This window comes from Phlebotomus papatasi, chromosome 1 (assembly GCF_024763615.1).
Source record: "Phlebotomus papatasi isolate M1 chromosome 1, Ppap_2.1, whole genome shotgun sequence".
Taxonomy (NCBI): domain Eukaryota; kingdom Metazoa; phylum Arthropoda; class Insecta; order Diptera; family Psychodidae; genus Phlebotomus; species Phlebotomus papatasi.
This window is the reverse complement of record NC_077222.1, coordinates 32,174,547-32,199,434: the sequence shown is the minus strand read 5'-3', so window position 1 is coordinate 32,199,434 and position 24,888 is coordinate 32,174,547. Positions and strand designations below refer to the sequence as shown.

Genomic DNA, 24,888 nt, shown 5'->3' with positions numbered 1-24,888 from the left:
AATTTATCAAGACAAAAAGCTCTGTCCAAATTGTACCTGTCCAACTTGTACCACTGTCCAACTTGTACCACTGTCCAACTTGTACCACTTTACCCCAATCAAAGATTTTGTTAAAGTTATCACCTTTTATTATCACTTTTAAACCTGGGGTGTCATGATAATTTAATTTTGATACTATCGACTGTCGATTCTGAAAAATTTGAGCGATAGCTGCACTTCCTGAAACTACTATAGATGTTTATCAACAGTCTCATTTTTTTTTAAGAATTTCACAGTGAATGGTTCGATAATGCGTAAAAAGTCTGCATTAACTTAATGTAGCAGATGTAGATTTATCGATACTGTCGATTCGATAGTGTCGAACAGTTATCTTTCCTCCCCTGTCTTTTTTACTACAAGAGTCATTTAAGGAATATTTCAAAATCATGAGTCCTAAAATTACTAACAAAAGTACAGGATATTTTGCAGAAAATATTCAGAAAAATTTTTATTATAAAGAAATTAACAATTTGAAAGCATTCTATAAAACAAAATCCAACAAATTTAATTCACAATTCCAAATTTTCCTTACAATTCATACTTTAGGAAACTGAGTAATGCTTAATTCTCAACCTGGATTTCAGGTGAAAAGTCAAAATCTGACCTAAATTTCCATGATATTGCTTCAGGTTTCTAAATGTCCTTAATCCTAAATTGACCTATTGCATTGCTTCAATCTCAAAATTGACCCAATGATCTTAAGCTTAAGTTATAATTTCATTACATCAAGACCAATATAAATTATATTGGAAAATGATTTTTTGCATAAACATAAAAGCTGTCTTTAAATAATAAAAAATAACTTGAGCCAAGTCTTTCTTATAAACTTTAATTCAATTTCGTATGCAAACTCATTTTGCGATATCCAGCAAAGCTGCCAAGCTAATCTGAAAGCTCTTACATAGTGCATATTTGAAAAGTCTGGAAGTATTTTATAAAGCTTAAAGATAAACTAAATGAGTAAGTTAATGAGAATTTATGAAAATTGCCATGCTATTCATTTGAATTTGTGTGCTCCTAATTCCTTCTTTTTTTTGCCATGTGCTCTATATAGTAAAAATGAAAAATTTCTGCTCCTTGAGATGTTTTCTCCCTCTTTCTTCGGTCACTGAATCCCCCATAGTGCACCATGCAGTATACCTTTCTGATATACATAAATAATCATGTTCTATCGATTCTTGGTGAAAACAGCCAATCGGGATTTATGTGCATGATGTTCTATCGACGAGACACTCACGTTGCCGAGATACAAATGGGTTCTGCGGCATCTAGAGTGGAGGATGCTTGTGCTCCAGATCACTTTGACATCAACAAATTGCCCTACATCACACTTTTAGGTACGGTAACCCTATACTCCCCTCTAGCCATCTGCCAATATCTGGTGGCAGAGAAGTGGAAGCTTCTGAGATTGTGGCAATAGATAAATTTTCTCACTTTCTGCAAAAGCTCTATATCGTTCTTTTGAGACTCAATTGTGTATTCCAATCTCAATTTCATTTGCTAATATACAGCCATCAATCCCGAATCGGAGATATGTCCTCTGGAGGGTTTGTACCCCATCCGGGGAGCCATTGGACCACCCTACGTTGCGTCACGTCATAAAAGGAATCACAGCAACAACAACAACAAAGGACACATCCACGGAGGACATCACCATGAGATCAATTCTCATCGAAGGTAAAGCTTTCTGCAATTACTTTCTCATTGCTCGCTTTTGGTTGACGGTATTAAGCGTTCATTTCTCAGATTGGAAATCAAACGTAAATTTTGAGGGATTTCAGCAATAATATATTGGCATTTTGGAAATACCTTAACTTATTGATTTATTAAAGAAATGAAAGAAATATTCTAATTAAGGCACAAGAATGTTTTATGCAGTGACCTGTGTGACCTTAATGAATCAACAATGAATAGACTATTGACAAATTTCAGGGCGAAATATTGCAAAATTTTAATTACAAAACATTATTCATACAGTAATTGAATAGAGTAATAAAATCAGAGCATGAAAATATTAAAAGCATCAGCCAATCAGAAAACGCAATGGGACTAAATTATATTATGGCATAATAAATTGAATTACGAATGTATAACAAGTGACGCTTTTTTCTTCTTTTTATTAAATCATTTTTATTGGTTCAACTCCGCAGAGTTTGGCCAATTCAGATCAGCCCGAATATACAAAAATGTACTTTTCATATAGGGTACAAATAATTTCTATAATAATTAAAGCTACTCGATGAAAAATATCTAATAACCTTTTTGCAATGACAAGCAAATAATATTAATTTTTGCAAATTCGAGGTGTGATTGAACAATTTATTGGCATTATAGTTAAGTGTGCTAATCCGGGCGCTGCGCTATCTGGATTGTTTATGATTAATCCACTTAAAATAATATTTTTATTCGTTATTTTATTTGTTGTTGTTTATTTTGTTTAGTATACATGTTTTTGACATTTCAATGAGAGTGAGTGAGATCTAGTCATCTCGCTCATTCTCATGGGAAATTTTGAAAACATGTTTACAAACAAAAGTTGTTGTGCGCTGTTCATATTGTTTTTTTGTGGAAAAAGTATTTTAAATCCAAAGGTTTAATTAAAAGTGAATTAGCGAAAATGTGACCCAGTTAGTGCATGCTGACTTATGTTTGTGAATTCCTATGGGGGGCTTACGAAATGCTCGTGAATCATATAACCCACAAACAAGTTCGTAAAAGTTTGTACTTTTTTCACAAACATTGGCCTCAATTCTGAGACCAAGATCAAGATTAAAATCAAGAAAATTTAAAGATTTTGGTATTCTGAAATCAAAAAATCAAGATCAAGATGTCAAATCTGTCAAATGTCTTGGGACCTTGAAATCCAGGACACAAACCATGTGGATATCAAGATTTGCAATTCTGGAACCAATATTTCAAGATTTCAAGATGTCAAATTTCTTGTTTTCTTGAAATAATTCCAAGAACCTCTCGGAGGTGCTTGGAATTTTCAAGATACTAACAATTTGAAGAGTTTCACGCGGAAATTGTTTTTGTTGAGGAATATTTCTATAATAGATGATACAAAAAAAGAATTACTACACTGAGAAAATAAAGAGGGCGTGATTAACTTTTTTTTCTCATAATTTTAACACTTTTTAGGTGTAAAAATATATCAACATTTTTTAATGTTAGTTTTACACCTTCTTAAGGGTAAAATTAACATGAAAAAGAGTAACTTTAACCCCCAATACACCTGAAAAGAGTAATATTTACACCGATTTTGGATCAATACTGCAGGGTAAAATTAACATTTCCGGAATGTTATTTTAACTTTTTCGGATTTCTCTCAATGTATGAAAAATGCTATGTTTGATCTTGTAATTTAATCGTAATGATACACATTTCTAGATGTACGTTTCGAAGTACAACACTCTGAGAATTTTGTTTGCACTTCTTTTATTCCCGATTATGGTCTGTCATATATTATTTAATACAACCTATAATTAATTTTTCTAATTTATTTGGTGAAATTTCAACAAATTCGGCAAAGAAATGAAGATATATATTTATCAGAAGTGACGTTTCGTTAAGTGTAGAAAATCTTGAAATCTTGGTTCTTAGCTAAGACACTTTAAGTTCCATAAATGCTTTGCATCAGAATACGAAATCTTGATTTTGGAAATATTTGACAGCTTGAAATTTTGATCTTGATCTTGATCTCAGAATTGAGGCCATTGTTCGTAACATGATCACTTGACGAGCATTTTTTGTACTTTTACAAACATTTTTTTGTAAATGTTCGTAAACACACAAAAATGTTCGTAAAATTTTATCATTTGTTCGTGAATTTTTGTTTATCTGAATAATATTTGCGAACATTTACGAACAAATGTTTGTAAAAGTACAAAAAATGTTCGTCAAATGATCATGTTACGAACAATGTTTGTGAACAGAGTACAAACTTTTACGAACTTGTTTGTGGGTTATACGATTTACGAGCATTTCGTAACTCCCCCATAGGAATTCACAAATATTTACGAACATTTTTATTTATTATTTTTTCTGTGTGGAATTACTATTGTCCATTTTTGCCCGAAAAATTGTCCATTGAGAGTTCGTCAGTGGCATCGGTAAATATCAGTAATAATCCTCATCACCTCATCTGCAGTTCTTGTATAGTATGTGCATTTACATGTTCTTAGAAAAAGTCCTGATAAGGCGATGAGGAAGTTACGACAATTGCTGATCCAACTGGCAAAAATTTGCCTTTGAAATTCCAAATTATCTCATTTTTTAATATTCACAAAAGTATACTATATTTGTAAAATATGTATAATAAATAATTAAATTTCATGTTATTGACCAAAATTGAGCAGTATTTTACTGGACAAAAATATTATTCTGTTTTTTTTTATTGAATTAAATGCTCTTTAATTTTTTTTAGTGCAATATTTCATTTTATTTAGTACATATGTATGTCACTTCATTTAAATAAAATCGAGTATAATGAGTGAAAATATTTACTTCAAAATTAAAATAATAATATCAGCAGACTTAGTGGAAAAAATCGGAATAGCCGTAAGGGCAGAATCACATTGACAGTAAAATGCTCACACTATTTCGTTGATTTATGCATTTTCATTGCAATTCTTACGCAAATTTTCAGTTACCGTATTACCTTATCTCATACTCGGCGACACTAGGTGAAATTATTTAGTATAAGAAAATTGAATAAATAAAACGAAAATGCGATAAACGGTGAGCAAAACAAGTGTAGAATTTTTTGCTACAGTTTTTCGTACAGGTTTTTACTCACCGTTTATCGCATTTTCGTTTTATTTATTCATTTTTCTTATACTATATTCACCTAGTACCACCGAGTATGAGATAAGGTAATATGGTAATGGAAAATTTGCGTAAGAATTGCAATGAAAATGCGTAAATTAACGAAATACGGTGAGGCTTTGACGGTGACGGTGAGCATTTTACTGTCAATGTGATTCTGCCCTAAAATGCAACATTTCATTAACTTTAGAACATTTTGATTCCATCAATACAAATAAAAAAGAAACATTACTTAATACATTATCTAATTATTTTGTATCAAACTTTTAAATAATGTGAGAAGACAAGGGCTGCCATTGCCGATCAGTCGATTATGGAAACTGATCAGCTGACTTGCCACTTACGATTTACTCGGTAACCATACACCTATTCACTTCCAGTGGGAAGTCTGATGATCTCAATAACTTTGATAAATGAAAAATAAAACCAATTTGCGTTATTTCACATAAAATAGACATTCATCAATTAGAATGTCCAAAAAAGACATTCAAATTGTAACGCAAACCCTTCCATCAATATTTCGAGAAATGTACTGGATTTTTATTCTTTTTATTAGAATTTCTGAGAAAATCTCGTTATATCTATTTTCGTATATTTTGCATATTTCACGAAATTTAAAACCAATTAAAAAAATAAAATAAAAATATTAAATGAATATTACCAAGGACTCTTTAGTAAATCATTTTTATCTGCAATATTTTTTTTTTAATAATTATTTCATTGTGATATACACATGTTTTCTCATAAATACAGCAACGTATTTCAGTATTTTGTATACTCATATTAATTTAAATAAATTCATGGAATTTGCTGTATTTCAAATATCAATTTTATTTTAATCTTTTCAATTAAATTTTCAATTATTGCATCAAAATATATATTTGTTTAAATATAGAAAGAAAAACTAATAAATTTCAATGAAAAAACAATTATTTATTATTCCACATCATTTCAGTGCAAAACCAATAAAAAAGTTGTAGACAAAAATTGCATTATTCTAATTTGCCAAAAAGAATAATTATAGAGAATATAATTAAATATATTGCATATAATAGAAATTATTGAAACACCTTTAAATTCTGTGAATTCCGTAATAAAAATTCATTGTATCTTTTGATCTAAAAAAAAAACTCATGAAATGGACAAAAGTGAAATTCATTCAATTTAATTGCAATATCTTTAAGTAAATTCATTCGAATCGAGAATACGCATACATATCAATGGATTCAGTATATTATTGATTAAATTGGACTTTTTCAAGTCATTTTGAGTCGTTTTTGCTAACACATTTGGTCTCTAATTAATTTTATTTTAATTTCTTCATATTCAGACACGGATCTCTGAGCTTCCGCAATTCTGAAGAAATTAATGATGGTGGATCATGGCATCGTCAAACTCGCGGAATCGCCACAAGGGAACGGCGTAGTGTTCAACCTGTGTCTGACACTGCAATTGGACCAGGTCGTTCCCGAAGAGATATCCCAACGTGCGTGACCAACTACAATTCGGTTCGTCGTCTGTTAATTGGATGCCGTCAGACAAATATCATTGAAGTGCATCCGACGTGCAGCGAAGACGGTGACGAGAGTAAGTTACTACGAATATGTGCCCCCAATGGCCTGTTACTTTACAGCAAAATTTTTTTTTCCGTAGTGTATTCATGTCATGGGAATTGGACGGACAACTCAACAGTTTTCATCGTGGCAAGGCATGTGGGTACATCTCATGGAGTCTGCATCACGTATAGGCCCGCAGATGGTAACACGGCCCAACTCTACGTAGGTGAATCCTGTTACAGAAGTGGCATCATTCCTGCAATCGGAACGAGCCTAGACCATCATCTGGTGGCCAATTTAACTGTTCACGGTAAGTAAAGAAATAACACATCTATAAGGGACTGTTGGGTGCCTTGGATTTTCATGGTGGATGATTCTATAATTTAATTTGCCTGTAAAACCCATCTGTCACTATTCCTTCTTCGCATTTGAAGATATCTAAGTGAATAATTTCCTCAGAATCCCACCAAAATTACAGTAAAACCTTCATAAAATACCAGATAAGATTTTGAAACAGGGAATAGGGATTAAGGTAATAGGGAATGGTGATAAGTATCCAAAAGTACCAGCCATCGAATATGGCATTTTTTTCGGATTTTGAAGAAAAATCTGAAATGTAGAACATAATTTTTTGTGCAAAAGAAAACTACCTGTCCCTTCATATCATACCAAAAAGATCGATAATTTTCATCAATGAATTTGTAGTGTCCAACTTTACCCTCAAAGTGTCCAAAATTACAAGCTGCCCCAAAGAAGTTCCCCTATAGTTTCAAAAAAATAAGTAAATAATCAAAAGAAAGACAATATCCGAATACACTCCTCAGTTCTGAAATAAAGAAAGCTTAAAGTTTCTTTAAATTTTAAATTAAATATTTGATGTTATTTATTTTAAATATTTTAATATTTATTTATTTTTATTTATTTTATTATTTTTATTTATTTTTTATTTTTAGATTCAAACATTAAATATTTAATGTCAAACTTTAATATTTCCTTATTCTGAGTTAAAAGATAATGACTCTCCATGATTATAAGCTCACGTAATAATTTTCAATTTCTTAAGAGTTTCAGAAATCCTCGCGATCAGCTTTTAAATTTAAGATGAATTGAAAAAACTTTAACATTTTCATTTTATCTATGCCATTGTAATATTGCTTATGCTTCATTTTAAAAGACAAAAAATATTGACATTAAAATAAAAGATTTTTTATCAGGAAACACGAACCTGAATGTTAATTAAAGATGTTTCAGAAAAATTTCGGTTCGACAGAATGTAGCAGGAAATAGACGGAGACACTGAACCTTTCTTGATTTTCACAATTTTATTCTCTACGACGTTTCGAGGATGGATGTCCTCTTCATCAGGTATCGAATATGGCAGGGAAAATCACGTACAAGTGGGAGTTGTTACACTGCACTTGGACTTTGATCACAACTTGATCCGTAATGTTCACCATTCGACTGACTGACACGGATCAAGTTGTGATCAAAGTTCAAGTGCAGTGTAACAACTCCCACCTGTACGTGATTTTCCCTGCCATATTCGATACCTGATGAAGAGGACATCCATCCTCGAAACGTCGTAGAGAATTAAATTGTGAAAATCAAGAAAGGTTGAGTGTCTCCGTCTATTTCCTGTTAATTAAAGATATAGGGTGACTGTACCAAATTTCGGTCAGCTTGCAATTTCGGCCACTTCTTTTCCTCAAATACCTCAAATTTTTTATGAATTTTTAGTTTTTGCATCTAAAGATTATACAATGCAAAAAAAGTAGCTAGGAAGGGCGATTATAGATATCGCATGCGCTACACGTTTAGGCGCGACTTTGAAGTTCTGTAGCGCATGCATTGTTGTCGACGGGTTGGCTCCGCATGTACCCACGGCAATGGACAACACTGCACCTAAGGCCACTCCGTACACTGAGAGAAATCCGAAAAAGTTAAAATAACATTCCGGAAATGATAGTTTTACCCTGCGCCTGCATTATTGAACCGAAATCGGTGTAAACATTATGCTTTTTAGGTGTATTGTGGGTTAAAGTTACCCTTTTTCGTGTTAAAGTAAAGCAGTAAAGATTTATCCCTAAGTTTCACTCACTGAAAGCTTAGGATCATCAATTAGAAGTCCTTTGCGTAAATTTCCTTTACCTAATCCTCTAGTGCCAAATTTTTCAGGCTAAATATTCTCAAGGATCAGCCTTAGTCTACTTGGGCGCTTAAGATTTACTCAAGTTCCGAAAGATCTAGAATTTCTAAATAATAAATGGCAATTTTTGAAATCTGATTGATCAATTGATCAGTCAAAATTTTGTCAAAAATCTTATTTATTGTCTAATATTACAGAAGTTAAGCCATTTGGATACAGGAGGAAGGATCAGCCTGAGTCTATTTAGACCTAACGCTTAAAGAATTACCTTAGAGGATAATTCTATAACTTTAATCATTTTTAGATAGGGGAAAGTGCCCATGCTTTACATGGTCCCATGCTTTACAATGATTAAATTTTTCATATGTTTTTCAATAAGTATGACTCATATTTTCTATATTTTAAAAACTAGTGTAAAGTGTCTTGTTTTTAAAATATGTATATTGCAGTGTCGTAGTTATTCACAAACATTAGAAATTTAGTCATAGTAAAGCTTGGGACCGTGCAAAGCATGGGCACTTTCCCCTATTGTGTCCGATTTTTAACTCAAAATGGTCGATATTTCAAACTGTCTGAAATGTTGCTCTGTTCTCTTTTAGTTTAAAGCATGGAATTGAGAACAACTGGAGTGGCGAGTAGGGAACAATTGCGGCGAAAATAAGAACAGTTAGGGCGAAAATGGGAACAGTTTTGTAGAATTGAGGAAATTGATATTGAGAATGTTCAACTAAATACTCCCCAATTTAGAAATGACCATCTCAAATTTCGTTTTTCAGTATTTCCCCTTTTATAATATTTAGAATATTTCCCCAAAAGTTTTTGGGCTGACAAATATTTTTACTGATCGAAATAGAACAATTTATCGACCGTTTTGAACTTTCCAACTTACCAAAACTGTTTTTCTTTAGACAAATCTTCATTGATGGACTTGGAGGCCAAATGCTCCGACACCAATTCATCGAGTTTACCAACAAATCACTGGATCCTAATCTGGACCATTGCGACTGTGTCAATTCTAGCTGTTTACTCTCGAAGATGACTCCATCACATTAATCCTTAGAGACTCCTCCTGGACACGAAGGAGTCAGGCAAGTTCCCCTAAATATGTGTGGTGTAAATATTTTATATAAAAAAAGGATAATGATCTACAGAGATACTATTATTGAATTAATCAACCACTATATTTGAATTTCGAGAGGAATAATGATTTAATTAAATGGTAAAAAAAGCGATATGATATCGAGGTGATACTAGATTATTTTTGCTAACTGTACAGATCATGTAAGAAAGATTAATGAAAAAGAAATAATAGAGAAAAAAATTGATTTTTTAATAGTTACAACAATAAATTGAAGAAATTTAACTATTAAATGGGTGTATAAAAAAAAGAAACGATGTGAAATATAACTAAAACAAAAATATTCTCTTTCACCTTTTACCTTTAAATTTATCATTTAATTATTTTTCCATCATTTTCACGCGATTTTAGTGCAAAAAAAGGACAAGGAATTTCCAGCCATTTTGCCATATTTTTTTCCACGCACGGTCGAGAGAAAATTTTCTTGAAAGACAATTTAATGGAAATGTGATGTTTGTAAATAAAATAAATTAGTGAGTTTGCGGAATTTGAGATTGAAATGGAAAACAAGCCGTGAATTTTTTTTTTGGCAAAAGAAGATGATGGAAATAAAGTAGACAAAACAACTTGTTTATGAATTTTTATGTAGAGCAAAATAACTTTTTGCAATTCTTATTTTTTCAAATATATTTTTTCTTTACTATTCCGTTGAAAAATAGCAAGATAAACTCAGTCACTTGAAAGAGAATTTGTATACGGAATATCATCAATTAACACAAATTTTTCTTTTTAAATATCTTTGATTAAAATTTTATTTTCCTATTTATGAAATATAAAAAAAAATGAAAATTGTGGATAGCCAACCACAAGAGAACAAACTGTCTATTTAGATATTAAAAAAAAGAGAAGAAATTAAATAGATATGATGGTGAAAGAATAAAATATTAACCCATACAGGAATCTGTGATTAATAAGGTGTAAAGAGAAAAATTTAAAAACTGACTTTAAAGACGAGATTTATTGATTTTTAGAGATTGATAAATAAAAAAACAAACGAAGAACATTTTGAGTGGACAGAGGACGATGTTTGGATGAAATTCTAAAAGAAAAATCATTTCGATAAAATTGTTGAAGATAAATTCAGGTATTCACTGTGACTTTATACTGAACTCCTTTCCAATTGCATTTATTCTTCAACTGCTGAATTAGTTTATATAATTTAATTCTCTAAGAATTCTTATTGAAAACTTTTATTTCGATGCATTTCTTTCTAACTAACCATTAAAAAAGTATTCAGAAATTCTTCATTTTACTAAAATTTTATCTAAAAAAATCCCATTTGTTGAGTAAAGTTAGTTATTGGATTCTTGAGTAAGTTCTACTTTTAGGTAATTTAGGCCACGCCCCCTGAAGGCATTCATCCGAAGTTGTAATTTCAAACGCTGCCCATTCCAAATATAAGACTCGCCCCAAAAACTGAAAAAATTGTTCTTGAGAGAAAATACTTCTCACAATAACATGCATGGTCATTAAATAGGCATGTCCTTAACTCTTTCCAAACTGTAACATATTCATTGAGCAGATTTCACAATTATTTGATCAAAAATATCTTAGCTCATAAATTAATTAGGTTCATGCAAAAATATCCTAGACTTAGGCATCTTTATAGTTTGATACACTAAGTCCCGGCATTATGCACTTCGGAATTATGCACCTGACGGAATTATGCACATACAATTATGCAAATTTGCCTACCATTGGGAGTCAATTTGTGAAATCATTTTTGAAATACGCCTGAATGTATACTATTTTGTGACACGGGAAATTTGAAAACAGTATGCTTCTTTTTCAGAATAAAACTTTAATTTCTTTTATTAAGGTAATTTTTTTTAAATATTCTGACCATTTAATGAAGAACTCTGGCCAAAAAATACTATTTGTTAAAGTATTTCTATTAAATAGTTGAATCTTTTTTGTTTGGACTACTTTTACTCCGGGCGAAATTCGTTCCACAGCCGATTTATTCAAAAGAAAGTCCCTGCGGATATGCAAATTTTCTCGATGCGTAATGCCATTTCGTATGTTTTTTTCGATTTCGAAAATGTGCTTATTCCCGGGACTAAGTGTATCATCTGCGAGAATCGAACTTTAATCGATTTCAAATAAATTTAAAAATTGTTTTTCCCAGAACATCTTTAAATTTCTTTGGAGACCCAGTCACAAAAGATGCTGTAGAGTTATTCAATTGTCTCTTTTGCAGAGTATTATTTCTCTACTTGTATACTAAAAGTTGTGAACGAAAGTTCAACCCTTAAGATCTCTACACATTGGGACAGGGGCCTCTCGACATTTCATTTTTCCATACGTTTTTGTATAGAGGCACTGAAGACTATTTGCAAGTTTTTTCCTAAAGAGAATTGACTCATCAGTCTGATATATTTCGAAATCGTGCATTAAAAGCTATCTAAAAATACATATTTCATTATGTTCGCCAAAATTATACAAGAACTACGAGCAAATTTGTTTAAGTCGCCGTGCAATAGCTGCAAATTTTTTATAAGGAAAACTGAAAATAGCTTCACTTTTTATTAGGCTTAATTGGCCCCTGTTGTAGCTCTGAGAGCTTTATTTCTTACTATAAATAACTTTCTAAACTGGTTTCGATGTTATAAGCTAAAGAAATTTACATGAAAAAAAGAAACCACACCCCATACTAAAGCAGTGACAGTTTGAATGGGTGTATAAGTGGTAAATATTCTCTTAAGCTTGCCACATTGAATAATTTTTCTGGATAATGAACTAAAAATTGCGAGCGTAAGTTCAAATAGATGTGGTTTATAAGTAGGCGTGGCCTATTTTTCTATCCATGAAACTTTGGGGCATGGCAAATTCAAATGAAAATGAGGAAATGGATTCATCAGTATGATACAATATCCCAATGTTTATGAATTCCAAAATCCGAATTAGTTGAACATTGCTCTTGAAGGGGGAGTAGTCTAAAACTATTTGTGGTTAACTATAAACAAGGTGGGAGTTCGGTTTTTTTGTTTTGTTCTTCAATTTATCCTAGTTTCGAGTCGGGATCTTTTTCATGGCATAAAAAAATCTGAGAGAACAATTATCAAGCAATTTTTAGTAGCACTACTCTTCACTAATTCCCCTTTCAACACTTCCCACTTTTAACACGAACTTCCACCATGACTTGCCTTAAATATTTGCCCATTGTTCTTCAAGGGGCGTGTCCTAAACCTATTTATAGGCGGAGCTTAATCAGGATTTACAATAACGATTACATCTGAAACATAGGATTTTTGAAAGCATTTCTGGTAAAGTGAAGCAAATCTGAGCTTTATTCTTAAATTTTACTCATCTACAAAAAAATCACAGTGAATTATTTAAGCATTTCAAATGAAGAATAAATCTAAGTTATACAGTAAAATAGATTAAAACAAAATTAATGTATATAAATGTTCTCTATTGTCCAGTGCACAATAACTTTAGTTTGTAAACATGTTTTCAAAACTTCCTATGAGAGTGAGGGAGATCACTAGATTTAGATCTCTTGCATTCTCACCGAAATGTCAAAAACAAGTTTACAAAACAAAAGTTATTCTGCGTTGGGCATATCTATCAGCAAAAATAATTTCACACACTAATGCCCAACGCACAATAACTTTTGTTTAGTAAACATGTTTTTGACATTTCAATGAGAGTGAGTGAGAGATCCAGATCTAGTCATCTCCCTCACACTTATAGAAAATTTTGAAAACATGTTTACAAACAAAAGTTATTGTGCGTTGGGCATAAAACTTATTTTCATTCTACTTTCAACGCAAAATTCCTTCTTTTCACTATTCTTTTCACCTTAAAAAAGAACTTTCAATTTAAAGAAAATTTCATAATAAGAACTAACTGAGGCATCTAAAGCTGAGAATTAAATAGAAACTAAAGATAATTGTAACTAAAATAGTAATGTCGAAACCACAGACATGTTCTTCACAATTTATGAAACAAAAGAAAAAAACTCAAAGAGGAAAACGCGATAGAAAATGAAGTCACAGACTCCAATTTGTCTCACGAAAAAAAAATGAGTGAGAAATTCATCAAGAATTTTTGTATTAAGTGTTATCAAATACGATGTAATTCAATTTTTGTCTTGCCTTCGGAACAGAAACGAATATAGTGAGAGATGGGGAGAGAGAAAGAAATATTAAATTATACCTTATAATACATATAAAAAAAAATATACTATGAGAATGGGAAATGTGAAAAGTTGTATAAAAAAAAGAAGATAAAATTAAATCTACCAGAGTATTTAAATTTTTTTACCAATTTTTTCCACAATGAAATGAAGAAAATGGACACACAAAGAAAACACACCACAAATTTTAATCCAATTTATTAAATACATAGACCTCGATAGAAGTTGAAAAAAAAAGTGGATCATGATGAAAATGTAAATAGAAATTACAGATTAGATGGAAGAGAATCAACTCTTATTTATTCCTCCTGTAATTTACAATACAAATTTTCATTTAGCAATTTTCTTTTGACTATTTTCAAGGTTTAAGTGATGTGAATGAAATGTGTAAATATCATCAATTATATTGAAAATGCAACAAGTGTATAAAAAAATAACTGAATAATTGAGAGAAAGAAAATGTGTAAACTAAAATTGAAAAATTTTGTGTTTCATTGATGTTTCTTCTATGCATCGTCTGACCATTTTCCTTTGTTGACTGCAAGAATTTATCCTCTTTCTTCTGAAACTTCTGGGACTTTTGTTAGGAATCTTCTGTATATCACCTTAAAGAATCATTTAGTTTATTATTTTTAAAAATTCTTCAGAAATTTCATGGTTGGAAGTTTGTTTCACGCATCAACGAATTCGATGCAAGAAGCATAAGCTTGACGCAAATTTCTCTTATTTTAAGAGTTTTACAGCATTTTGAAATACAAGTTCGTTAGAGGCAGAATTTTTCCGACAATTTCTTTTATTAGGGGAAGATGGGGTAGTTCACCCCTAAATTGCAAATTGGATTTTGAGGTAATTTTATATATTTAAAAAAAATGGTAAAGAGGAATAAAGCTTATCAATATGCGAGGCAATTTTACGGTAAAAAGGTGGCAAAGCGTTCGGGGCTTTGCGAGCTGCTCGAACTTCCAAGAAGAAACGCTGCCTTATATTTTTTTTGCAAGGTTTTTGGATGAATATAAGATTAACGTCGATTTAAATCTATCTATAAATCATTAAAATATCATTTCAAAATTAAAAATTGTTCATGGAGAAAATACTTTAAAAAGATTGTAATTTAAAGATTATTTAAACTCCTCTCTCGTGGAGTTAGAGCAGTTATAATCATAAATATTTTAATTAATTAAGGTAAAGTACCCTCGAGTCGACCGGTTCCTCCATTCGACCGGTGGTCAATGTTTAAATGTTTTAATGGTGAATTTCTATAAAATTGTTACTGATTCGTATTTATTTATGGAATAATTGACCTATTAATGTTACGGCGTTATCACACTTGCACATTAAAATTTTAATGTGATTCACATTAATTGTCGCTTGTGAGCGTCCAAATATGTTATTTGTGTCTTTGAGTCACTTAATATTTGGGGTTTTTCTATTTATTGATAAAGAAGTGGACTTGGCCTGCAAAAATAAGTTTAAATTTACCAAAAGCATAAATATATTTCACATTAAAAAAATAAAGAGAAAATCGCATTAATTTTTCGCATTAATGCTATAAATCAATTTATATCAAATTTTGCGGGCCAAGTCTACCTTTTTATCAACAAATAGATCAAATTTTGAATATAAAATGATTCAAACACACAAATTACACATTTGGACTCTCACCAGCGACAATTAATGTGAATCATATTAAAATTTTAATGTGCAAGTGTGATAACACAGTTAGATCATACGCCAAATATTAGTGAAAATATAAATAAATTGAATAATTAATTCTACCGGTCAAATTGAGGAACCGGTCGATTTGAGGGCACTTTACCTTATATAGCTAAATCAAGTGAAAATTGGGCCCTTTTGCTCTTAAATAATTCAAGATAGCGATTTACAATCATCCAATATATTTTTGATGTCTCAGTTTTCCTCTTTGTATTTTATATCAGATATATATTATCAAAACTTTTCTATTTCATTAACTAGCAAGTGTGATATGGGAACATATTTTTATAAAAGTTTCAAAGATTGTATACACTGCTGTTTTTACTTAAAAATTTTAACTACTAAAACTACATATAGGGATGTTTGGGACACCTGAAAGTGGATGAATGGGACGTTGATTTTTAGCAACATTGTACAATAAGTAGCACGCAAGTATTAGTACTGTCAAAATCAATGTGGTAACTCGCATTGAGAGTAATATTCCCAATTTCTACTGGAAATCTCTCTTCTGTGCAAACTTTGCCAGTTGAGCAATTATCTCCAACTACAGAGACAATTAAATCATCAATATCCTGGGAACCAATAATTTCTTCTCCTAAAGATATTCGACCCTTGCCTAATCTCGTTAAAAACTATTTTCTTAAAAATTTCTCCAGTAGTATCCTCTACAATTCTCAAAAGTTCCCCAGAAAAGACAAGACGAGAGCTCATCCAGATAAATAAGAAAAAACAGGTACGATGCAGTTGTCACAAAATCAAATAGGAATCCGCAAATGAGTTCAAAAGTGTCAAGAGAATGCACTCGCTTCAGAAATTTAATGACCATGGTTTCAATATTTAGATTAAAAAACGAAAGAAAGCTAGCACAACAAGTAAGAAGAAAACACATTAAATAACTGATTGACAAAAAAGACTACTATGCAAATAGGATTAATATTGATTTCTAAGTATGAAATAAAAGATTAAACATTTTAATTTTTTTTTCATTTTCTGATAGAAATAGTTTAAATCCAGTATTTCAAATAAATTACCATGCTCCAATAATGCAAACTATGCAAGAAAAAAATGCGTCCCATACTGCCCCATATCGGCAAGGTTGGGACAAAACGTCAAGTTAAATGTTTTATCTTCCCCAAGAAAATTTAGTTGTTTTCCAAATTCCATCTAGTATTTTTTATAATGTCAATACCCATAAGTATCGTATAATAATAATAATAATGCCGGCACAACATTCCATGAAGGAACTAGGCCTTCCCATAAGGGGATTTCTAGACATGCATTATTATTTTTCTTATACGGTATCTTCTCTTATAAGTATCCTATAGACCGGATAAAATTGTAATACAGTATCGTGGTTTCTTGGAATACTGTCCCAAAGTCAAAACATAAAAATGTGTCTAAATTTCCCCGGTCTCCCCTAACCGAAAATTTTGGAAAAAATTGTGCAAATTTGAGTAGAATTAAAAAACTTCATTTTTGACGGATTTCAGCGGGTTAGCTTACGAACGAAGGGCATGGTGGGGGATAATAAAGAGACTAGGCTCGATCCCATTGTAGGAGGGTCAGTGCAAAACAGGAAAAAAACGCGAAAAAAGAATTTTTAAAATAGAGCTAATACCGTTACATATGTAACCATTTTCGATAGATGCGAATTTGAGGTGATTTTCCAAGGACACCGTAATTTTTTGGGAAATCTTTCTTAGCTAGTGTTTTACCCTTGGGTATAGGCAATACATCGAAGGTAATGCGGATGCTGGAAAAAAATTGAGTTTTCCATAAAAATAAAATTTGTGTCACCGTGCATTTTTCTCTTTTCACAAAATACCTGGGGTAGATGTAAACAATTTCTGGGGAGGATGTAAACATCCTTTTTGCCACCCTTGAAATTAACTTTGCACCACTCACGATTATTTTAATTACTTAAGAGATATATAAAGACTGCATATTTTTCAAAAAATCACGATACTTTTTACAAAGAATAATTAAAATAGAAAAAAACTAAAAGCATGCATATCGAAGACATTTTTCAATGGATTTTCCCCATATTTTGACATCATGTGACTTTTTATTGAACACAGCACCACCATTTTTTTTCTTAATCTATGAATTATAGATATTTCGCATGAAGGTCAATTTCCCGCTCTATTACCTACTCATTTTGTGAAATTGAAATTGGCTGTTTACATCTACCCCAAATGCTGTTTTCTGACCAATTATTAATTCTTTTGAAATAATGAGAATCTCAATTTCTCTAGTAAATGCATAAATATAATCCTAAAAGATGTAGGAAAGAACTGGTATTGCTACATTTCGATTATTTTACACAGTTTTTAATTTCCAGGTGGAAATCCAAATGACCAAAATAATCGAAATATCAACATTTTCGGGAAAAATGATTTTTATTTTTAAAGTATTAGGATTTTACTGACCAATTTATCTGTGGACATATATCCCCATGGTATCTGTGAATGCTTATGGGTTTTATCCTCTGGAGTCTTAAAATTAATGAAAAAATCACAGTGTTTACAACTACCCCTGTTTACTACTGCCCCAGTTCCCCCTACCCAAATGACAAATTTTGGCATTAAAAACATATTAAATAATTATATCATTGTGAATCTCTTATTCAAAAACTAATTATTTCATTAGAATTTTCTAGCTCTTTATTTGCGTCAAAATATGTAGACTATTCTTTGAAATTTTGAAAAAGGATTAAGATTGCATATTTTTCAAGGTAATTTTTAAAAGTATTCTGAATTATCGTTCTCCAATATGGTCTTCATGAGCTACGACAAATCATGAATTTAAAGAAAAGAATTGTGAAATTTTTTTTATTTTGAATAATAAATACAGAGATAAAAAAAATTATTTGTACTTTATTTACGAAACCAGTTATAGCCATTAACAATGACTAAGAAATATTGGCCAGAGTGCTCATAGTCTTCCTAGTTCAAAGAGTCTGTAGTAAATTTACAAAAAAATCCAAGAGAATGAATCATCAGATTAACAAACTGCATATTCTTCTTGTGTTTCTCATCCAATCACGTTGAAATTGATAAATTGGACAAGAATTTCCCCAAAAACTCGGGATCCCAAAAATAAAATATTTGTGTCGTGTTCTTAAGAGATCTTATATAATTTCTCCGACAGTTGTACTTTATTGCCTTGCTGAAATATTAGTGAAATTGTTCTGGAAGAATTTTCACCTAACAAAACCCACGCAGAATTTCCCATCATGTTGCTATTTTTTTTCAGCGTCAAGCCAAGAAAATGCTGTGAAAGTGTCTATTTTTGAATTTTCCGAAGAATAAACATCACAATTTCGATGGTGAGAAAATTTGAATGAGAGACTGAAAGTCGGGATGTGAAAAGTGGAAAAATTTATCTTTATATTCTTCTCTCCATGAATTAGTACAAAAAGTTGTGAAGATTCCTTTTACTTTTTTTTTAATTAACATGAGATGTATGAAAATAGTTGAAATTGTACAAAAATAGTGGGAGTTCTTGGTGTGAGATTTAGCATTCAGCCTTCTCGGGCTTATCCTCTGTCTTGGTCTCATCCTTCACTGTTAGATGGGCAGGACCTGTGATTTGGATCTGGATGACTTTCTCCTTGTTCTCCACGGATTTGTTCACTGGAGGCGCCTTGATGGTGAGAACACCGTCTGAGGAGAGAGTGGACACCACATCGTTCATGTTGAAGCCCTTGGGAAGAGCATAGCGCCGGACAAATTGCCTGGACACGAGTCCATGATCATCTTCACGCTCCTCATGCTTTCCCTCCACCACAATGTAGTTATCAACGGTCTTCACGGTGATCTCATTGGGGCTGAAGTGCTGCACATCCAGGCAAACCTGGAATCCATCCTTCTCATTCAGGACAGGCTGCTTGGCAGCTTCATCCTTGCGGTCACTGGTCGTGGACAGAGACCAATTGCGTGTATATCCAGAAGGAGTCCTCAAAAGCCGGGGCAGTGTTCTGGCTGACCTCAATTCCCTGGGATGGAAACTAATTCCAAAATTGGGATCAGACCACCTAGATGACCAGTTGTCGTAGAAATCGTCAAAATCATAGAACCACGGTGAGAATCGAGACATTTTTTTAGCACTTTTTTCTATTAACTCTTCACAAAGTCACACCTAAGACTCTTCACTGATCTCTTTCGTTCGAAACACTGACTGATTCTCAAGACTTGTGGCAACATTTATACGTGCTTGTAATTTTCCCTGATCGAAAAATCTCGACAATTCTCGAAGAGTCAAATCTTTGAGAAATTTTCTATATTTAGGAATGTGTGATTCACGCATTTTCATAATTTTCACCACTCATCTAAATGAAAAAGACCATTTTATCTGTGCATTCATGCCAAAATTATCTAAAAAAAAACACTCACACACCTCAAACTGAGAGGACATCCGAATGGTGTTTTAGTCCATTTGTAGAAGACGCCAAATTTAAAAAGCTAAATTTGACCCATTCATAAGACTTTTTATTTTAGCGTCAGGAAATCATTGTTTTTTGTCACACGTGTTGAATAATATTGAAGAAAAATAATCTAAATTTGATATAATGATTAATATTGTAATTATAAATATTAATATATTATTATTAACGACCTCATCATGAAAAATTAAGGATCTATTTAACAAGCTCCAATTGAGAAAATTTAGGTTTTATCATTGCAATAGTTTTTTCCTAATTAATCTTGTAGAATAAGTAGACAGTTTAATTTAATCATTCATAAATGCAAACAATAATTTAAATTTATGGGAATGTGGCAATGTTTGAACGAATTGCTTTCAATATCGGACATTTGACGTGAAACATCGGACACTGTAAATAAGATTTTAACACTAAACCTACCGACCGTTTTGGTGGTTTTCCCTTAGTACGCTTGGTCAAATGACAGACCACGCCACGGTAGGTAGGATACTCAATATTTTTTTTTCTTTGAAAAGAAAAATAAATTAAAATTCAAACACTAAAAAATATATTACATGCATATTTTAAGGAATTCCTAAAGTTTAACAGCGACATTGTACCGTTTAAATATGTGTTAATTTTAAAAAGTTTATAAATCGGTCAATTTGACTAGTTTTGGTAGGTTTAGCGTTAATGAATACTTAGAATATTTAATGAATAAGGGTTTAATATTTATTGCTTCTAATAGTTTAAACACAAAAGACAAAAATCGTTTTATTAAAAATTCATTATGAAAAGCATTTCACAAAAAAATGAAGAAAAAACTGAGGAGAAATCTTAACTTTTATTATTAAGTGATTAGTTCTTTGAATTACGCTGAAGTTTCCCAGATGGATTACCGTTTTCGTGCAAAATAAATAGGCTTGGCAATGGTTCACTAGAGAAATTATGTTTGCTATATCGGACACTACTTATTATGCTTTTTGGAATCCTGTAAAATTTTAGTTAACTTTTCGTTTTCTAGATCTTGCACAATGTCAAAGAAATATAAAAGCATAGCCCCAATGTACGAAAAACTGTAGAAAGATCCTTGGAATGGTAACGAAACGACAATAAATTTCGAGAAACTTTTTATGTTCGATATTGCAGATAAACCAACCTCAATATTTTTATTTGTTTTACAAAATAAACTACTTCACAAAGTTTCTATCAAACACCTAAAAATAAAGTGCCAAAATAATTAATTTGTACTAAAAACGTAATGCTTCTTGCTAAGAATATTGTAATAATATTGGTGTTTATATGCAATCTGTCCGAAATATGCCATAGATGCCCAAAGTAATACCTAGATAGCAAAGTAAATTCTATTTATGAATTAATTTAAGTCACGCTGTCCAAAAACAATGCTTTTGGTTTTTCTCAAAATTGATCCATGCCTTTTAATAATTTTAAAACATATTTTGGTGGTAGGTAGGGCAAAGACTATCACATAATTATCAATAATTGATAATAAGCTAACTAATATTTAATAAAAATTTGTAAGTTTCTTAGAAAAAATAAATGAAGATTCACATAATTCGAAGGCATGAACGTTCGAATAATGTGTAATAATCCTATATTTAGGAGGTCCATGCATACCTACGACCGGAAAATTTGTCACTTTGAATTTCTAGATATCAAAGTTCAACCACTTTGTTTTTCAATCTATTTGCTTAAAGTTTGATTTTTTTGAAAAGGTCTTGAAATTTTTGAATATTTAATATTTATTTAATTAGAGATAAAACAATTTTTTGAGAATATCTTATCTTAAAAGTTTAATAAAGTGATGGTCAAAAAGTGCTCATCTACATGATAATAAAGGGTGAAACATTTTTGGTAAGTTTATTAATAATTTTGGTAAGTAAAAATTCAAATTTATAGTAAATTAGCAAATTGGGTAAGCAAAAAATTCAATTTTGGTAAGTAAAAGACTTCATTTTAGTAAGTTAAACATAAATATGCACAGAGGAAAATATTTTGTAAAATTCTTCGTAAATGTTTGTGAATTCCTATAGGGGAAATGCTCATAATTTTGTCCAGTTTCTTATTTTGGACACTTTGAGGATAAAATTGGACACTAAAAATAAATTGATTAAAATGATGGATTTTTATTCCAATATTTGATGAACAATGAATTCTATCTAAATTATTTGTTCTTTTTGGAAGATTTTAACACTAAATACGTTAAAATTTGAATATGATTTGAGTTGAAATTGCTTTGTTGAAAATTCAGTGTGAGCAATTGCTTACGAGAAATATGACAGAACTTCGTGGCTTACTTCAGTCTTATTTAGTTTTGGTGAAGTACTAACAAAGCTTGTTCGCTGTTTTTGAGTGATATTATTGAATATTCATTGAATATTGTGTTGATTCACGTTACTGATGATTTGTACATTTGACCTGAAGTGAGATTTGGCTTGTGAATTAGATTTTTCGTGTGAAAAATGGGAAATTTTTTAAGACATTCACCAGTGAGGTGATGATTCTTATTTTGGACAGGTGTCTTTCTCACGAAATTTCGTGAAGTTTTTGCTTTTGTGATGACTAGGTTGGACAAATGCCTGGAGAAACAAAGGAGCATCATCTCTACGAAAGAGATGTAGCGAGAAATGCCTTGAAAGGCTCCCGGAAAGGTCAGGGAATGAGCGAATCCGCACGTACTTGGAGTACCGAAGTCAACTCACTTTAATGAATGATATGGAAAGTTTCCGGGCTTCTGTGACATTCTACGTTTCCCTTACATGAACAAGAAGAGGACTTGGTAAGATTGGTTCATGAAATGAAGAACAATGGGCATCCTATTGAGGCGGATTAGCTGTCCAAATTTACAGACAAGTTGTAAAAATTAATAACCAAGTTGTCCAAAATAAGAGTCAAATTCACCTCTACATATCAATTCATTTTTAAACGTATTAAAACTAATTTTAATAAAAATAAGACGATAAATAGCTTGCTAAGTTTCTAAACAACCCTTCTGAAAAGAGAGTAACAAGAAATGTCAATTAGTATAGAAAATATCGCACTTCAAACTTGGAACTTCGATGCTTATAAGCAGACTGTCCAAAATTATGAGCACTTCCCCTATAACCTACAAACAAATTCGTAAAAGTTTAGGGGAAATGCTTCTAATTTTGTCCAGTTTCTTATTTTGGACACTTTGAGGATAACATTGGACACTAAAAATAAATTGATTAAAATGATGGATTTTTATTCCAATATTTGATGAATAATGAATTCTATCTAAATATTTGTTCTTTTTGGAATATTTTAACACTAAATACGTTAAAATTTGAATATGATTTGAGTTGAAATTGCTTTGTTGAAAATTCAGTGTGAGCAATTGCTTACGAGAAATATGACAGAACTTCGTGGCTTACTTCAGTCTTATTTAGTTTTGGTGAAGTACTAACAAAGTTTGTTCGCTGTTTTTGAGTGATATTATTGAATATTCATTGAATATTGTGTTGATTCACGTTACTGATGATTTGTACATTTGACCTGAAGTGAGATTTGCCTTATGAATTATATTTTTCGTATGAAAAATGGGAAATTTTTTAAGACATTCACCAGTGAGGTGATGATTCTTATTTTGGACAGGTGTTTTTCTCACGAAATTTCGTGAAGTTTTAGCTTTTGTGATGACTAGGTTGGACAAATGCCTGGAGAAATGAAGGAGCATCATCTCTACGAAAGAGATGCAGTGAGAAATGCCTTGAAAGGCTCCCGGAAAGGGCAGGGAATGAGCGAATCCGCACGTACTTGGAGTACCGAAGTCAACTCACTTTAATGAATGATATGGAAAGTTTCCGGGCTTCTTGTGACATTCTACGTTTCCCTTACATGAACAGGAAGAGGACTTGGTAAGATTGGTTCATAAAATGAAGAACAATGGGCATCCTGTTGAGGCGGATTATCTGTCCAAATTTACAGACAAGTTGTAAAAATTAATAACCAAGTTGTCCAAAATAAGAGTCAAATTCACCTCTACATATCAATTCATTTTTAAACGTATTAAAATTAATTTTTAGTAAAAATGAGATGATAAATAGCTTGCCAAGTTTCTAAACAATCCTTCTGAAAAGAGAGTAACAAGAAAAGTCAATTAGTATTGAAAATATGGCACTTCAAACTTAGGATATCGATGCTTATATGCAGACTGTCCAAAATTATAAGCACTTCCCCTATACTTTTTTCACATAAACATTGATCCCTTTGTTCATAACATGATCATATGACGAGCATTTGTTGTATTTTTACAAACATTTATGGGATTATTTATTTATTTATGGGAAATTTACCACTCCACAACTTTGTGAAAGTCATTTTCCTCTATTTTGGAAGGAAATATATTTATCGAGCCGTTTTCTAAGAGATAATTTTGTGATCATTAAGTTTAGAAAAAAAAAACAAAACAAAAAAATAATGGAACCAAGTGTTTTGTGTTTTTTTTTAAATTAAATATTTTCGTTTTAGTAAAGTCGACAGAATTTTTATTCTCCAGAGTATACATTGAGCTGTGCGTATTATTTATTTTTTTCGAATCTTTATCGCCATCACTGCCTGCAACTACAAGCGGCGACACATGCCAATGACATTCCTTTTCGCCGTGAGAAATTAGAAATTGCTTCGGTTTTTGTTACTTTTTGCCCCAAACCTTTCGTTACTTTTTACCTCAAGTGGTCATTTTTAATAAAAGAATTTCTGGAGAAAAGAATCTTTAGAAAATGCTGAAACGGATAGTGATTTCGTATTCAAAAAATCCAAATCATTTAGGAAATATTCACTAGTGCATCAATTTTGGAAAATTAATGGGTAAAAATTGGTATCTGCTGTAAAGAAAATATGTCAAAAACAAACTAAAGATTC

At 31.5% G+C, this 24,888-nt stretch overlaps 2 protein-coding genes across 5 annotated transcripts in view; one reads left to right on the top strand and one right to left on the bottom strand.

Annotated features, from left to right (window-relative positions):
- Nucleotides 1-14,329, top strand: part of LOC129798843 (uncharacterized) — a 527,934-nt gene extending 513,605 nt beyond the window's left edge. For all 4 annotated transcript variants that reach the window (XM_055842247.1, XM_055842245.1, XM_055842244.1 and 1 more), the window contains exons 10-14: nucleotides 1,231-1,376; nucleotides 1,551-1,716; nucleotides 6,197-6,453; nucleotides 6,520-6,732; nucleotides 9,477-14,329. In XM_055842247.1, the coding sequence (XP_055698222.1) occupies nucleotides 1,231-1,376; nucleotides 1,551-1,716; nucleotides 6,197-6,453; nucleotides 6,520-6,732; nucleotides 9,477-9,607 (913 nt within the window). In that variant the 3' untranslated portion in view covers nucleotides 9,608-14,329. The remainder of the gene's footprint in view (nucleotides 1-1,230; nucleotides 1,377-1,550; nucleotides 1,717-6,196; nucleotides 6,454-6,519; nucleotides 6,733-9,476) is intronic.
- A 4,596-nt stretch (nucleotides 14,330-18,925) lies between these two features.
- On the bottom strand, nucleotides 18,926-19,756 carry LOC129798848 (heat shock protein 27-like). Its single transcript, XM_055842256.1, has one exon. The coding sequence runs from the start codon at nucleotides 19,656-19,658 to the stop codon at nucleotides 19,077-19,079; it is 582 nt and encodes a 193-aa protein (XP_055698231.1). The 5' UTR covers nucleotides 19,659-19,756; the 3' UTR covers nucleotides 18,926-19,076.
- Between the last annotated feature and the right edge of the window lie 5,132 nt (nucleotides 19,757-24,888).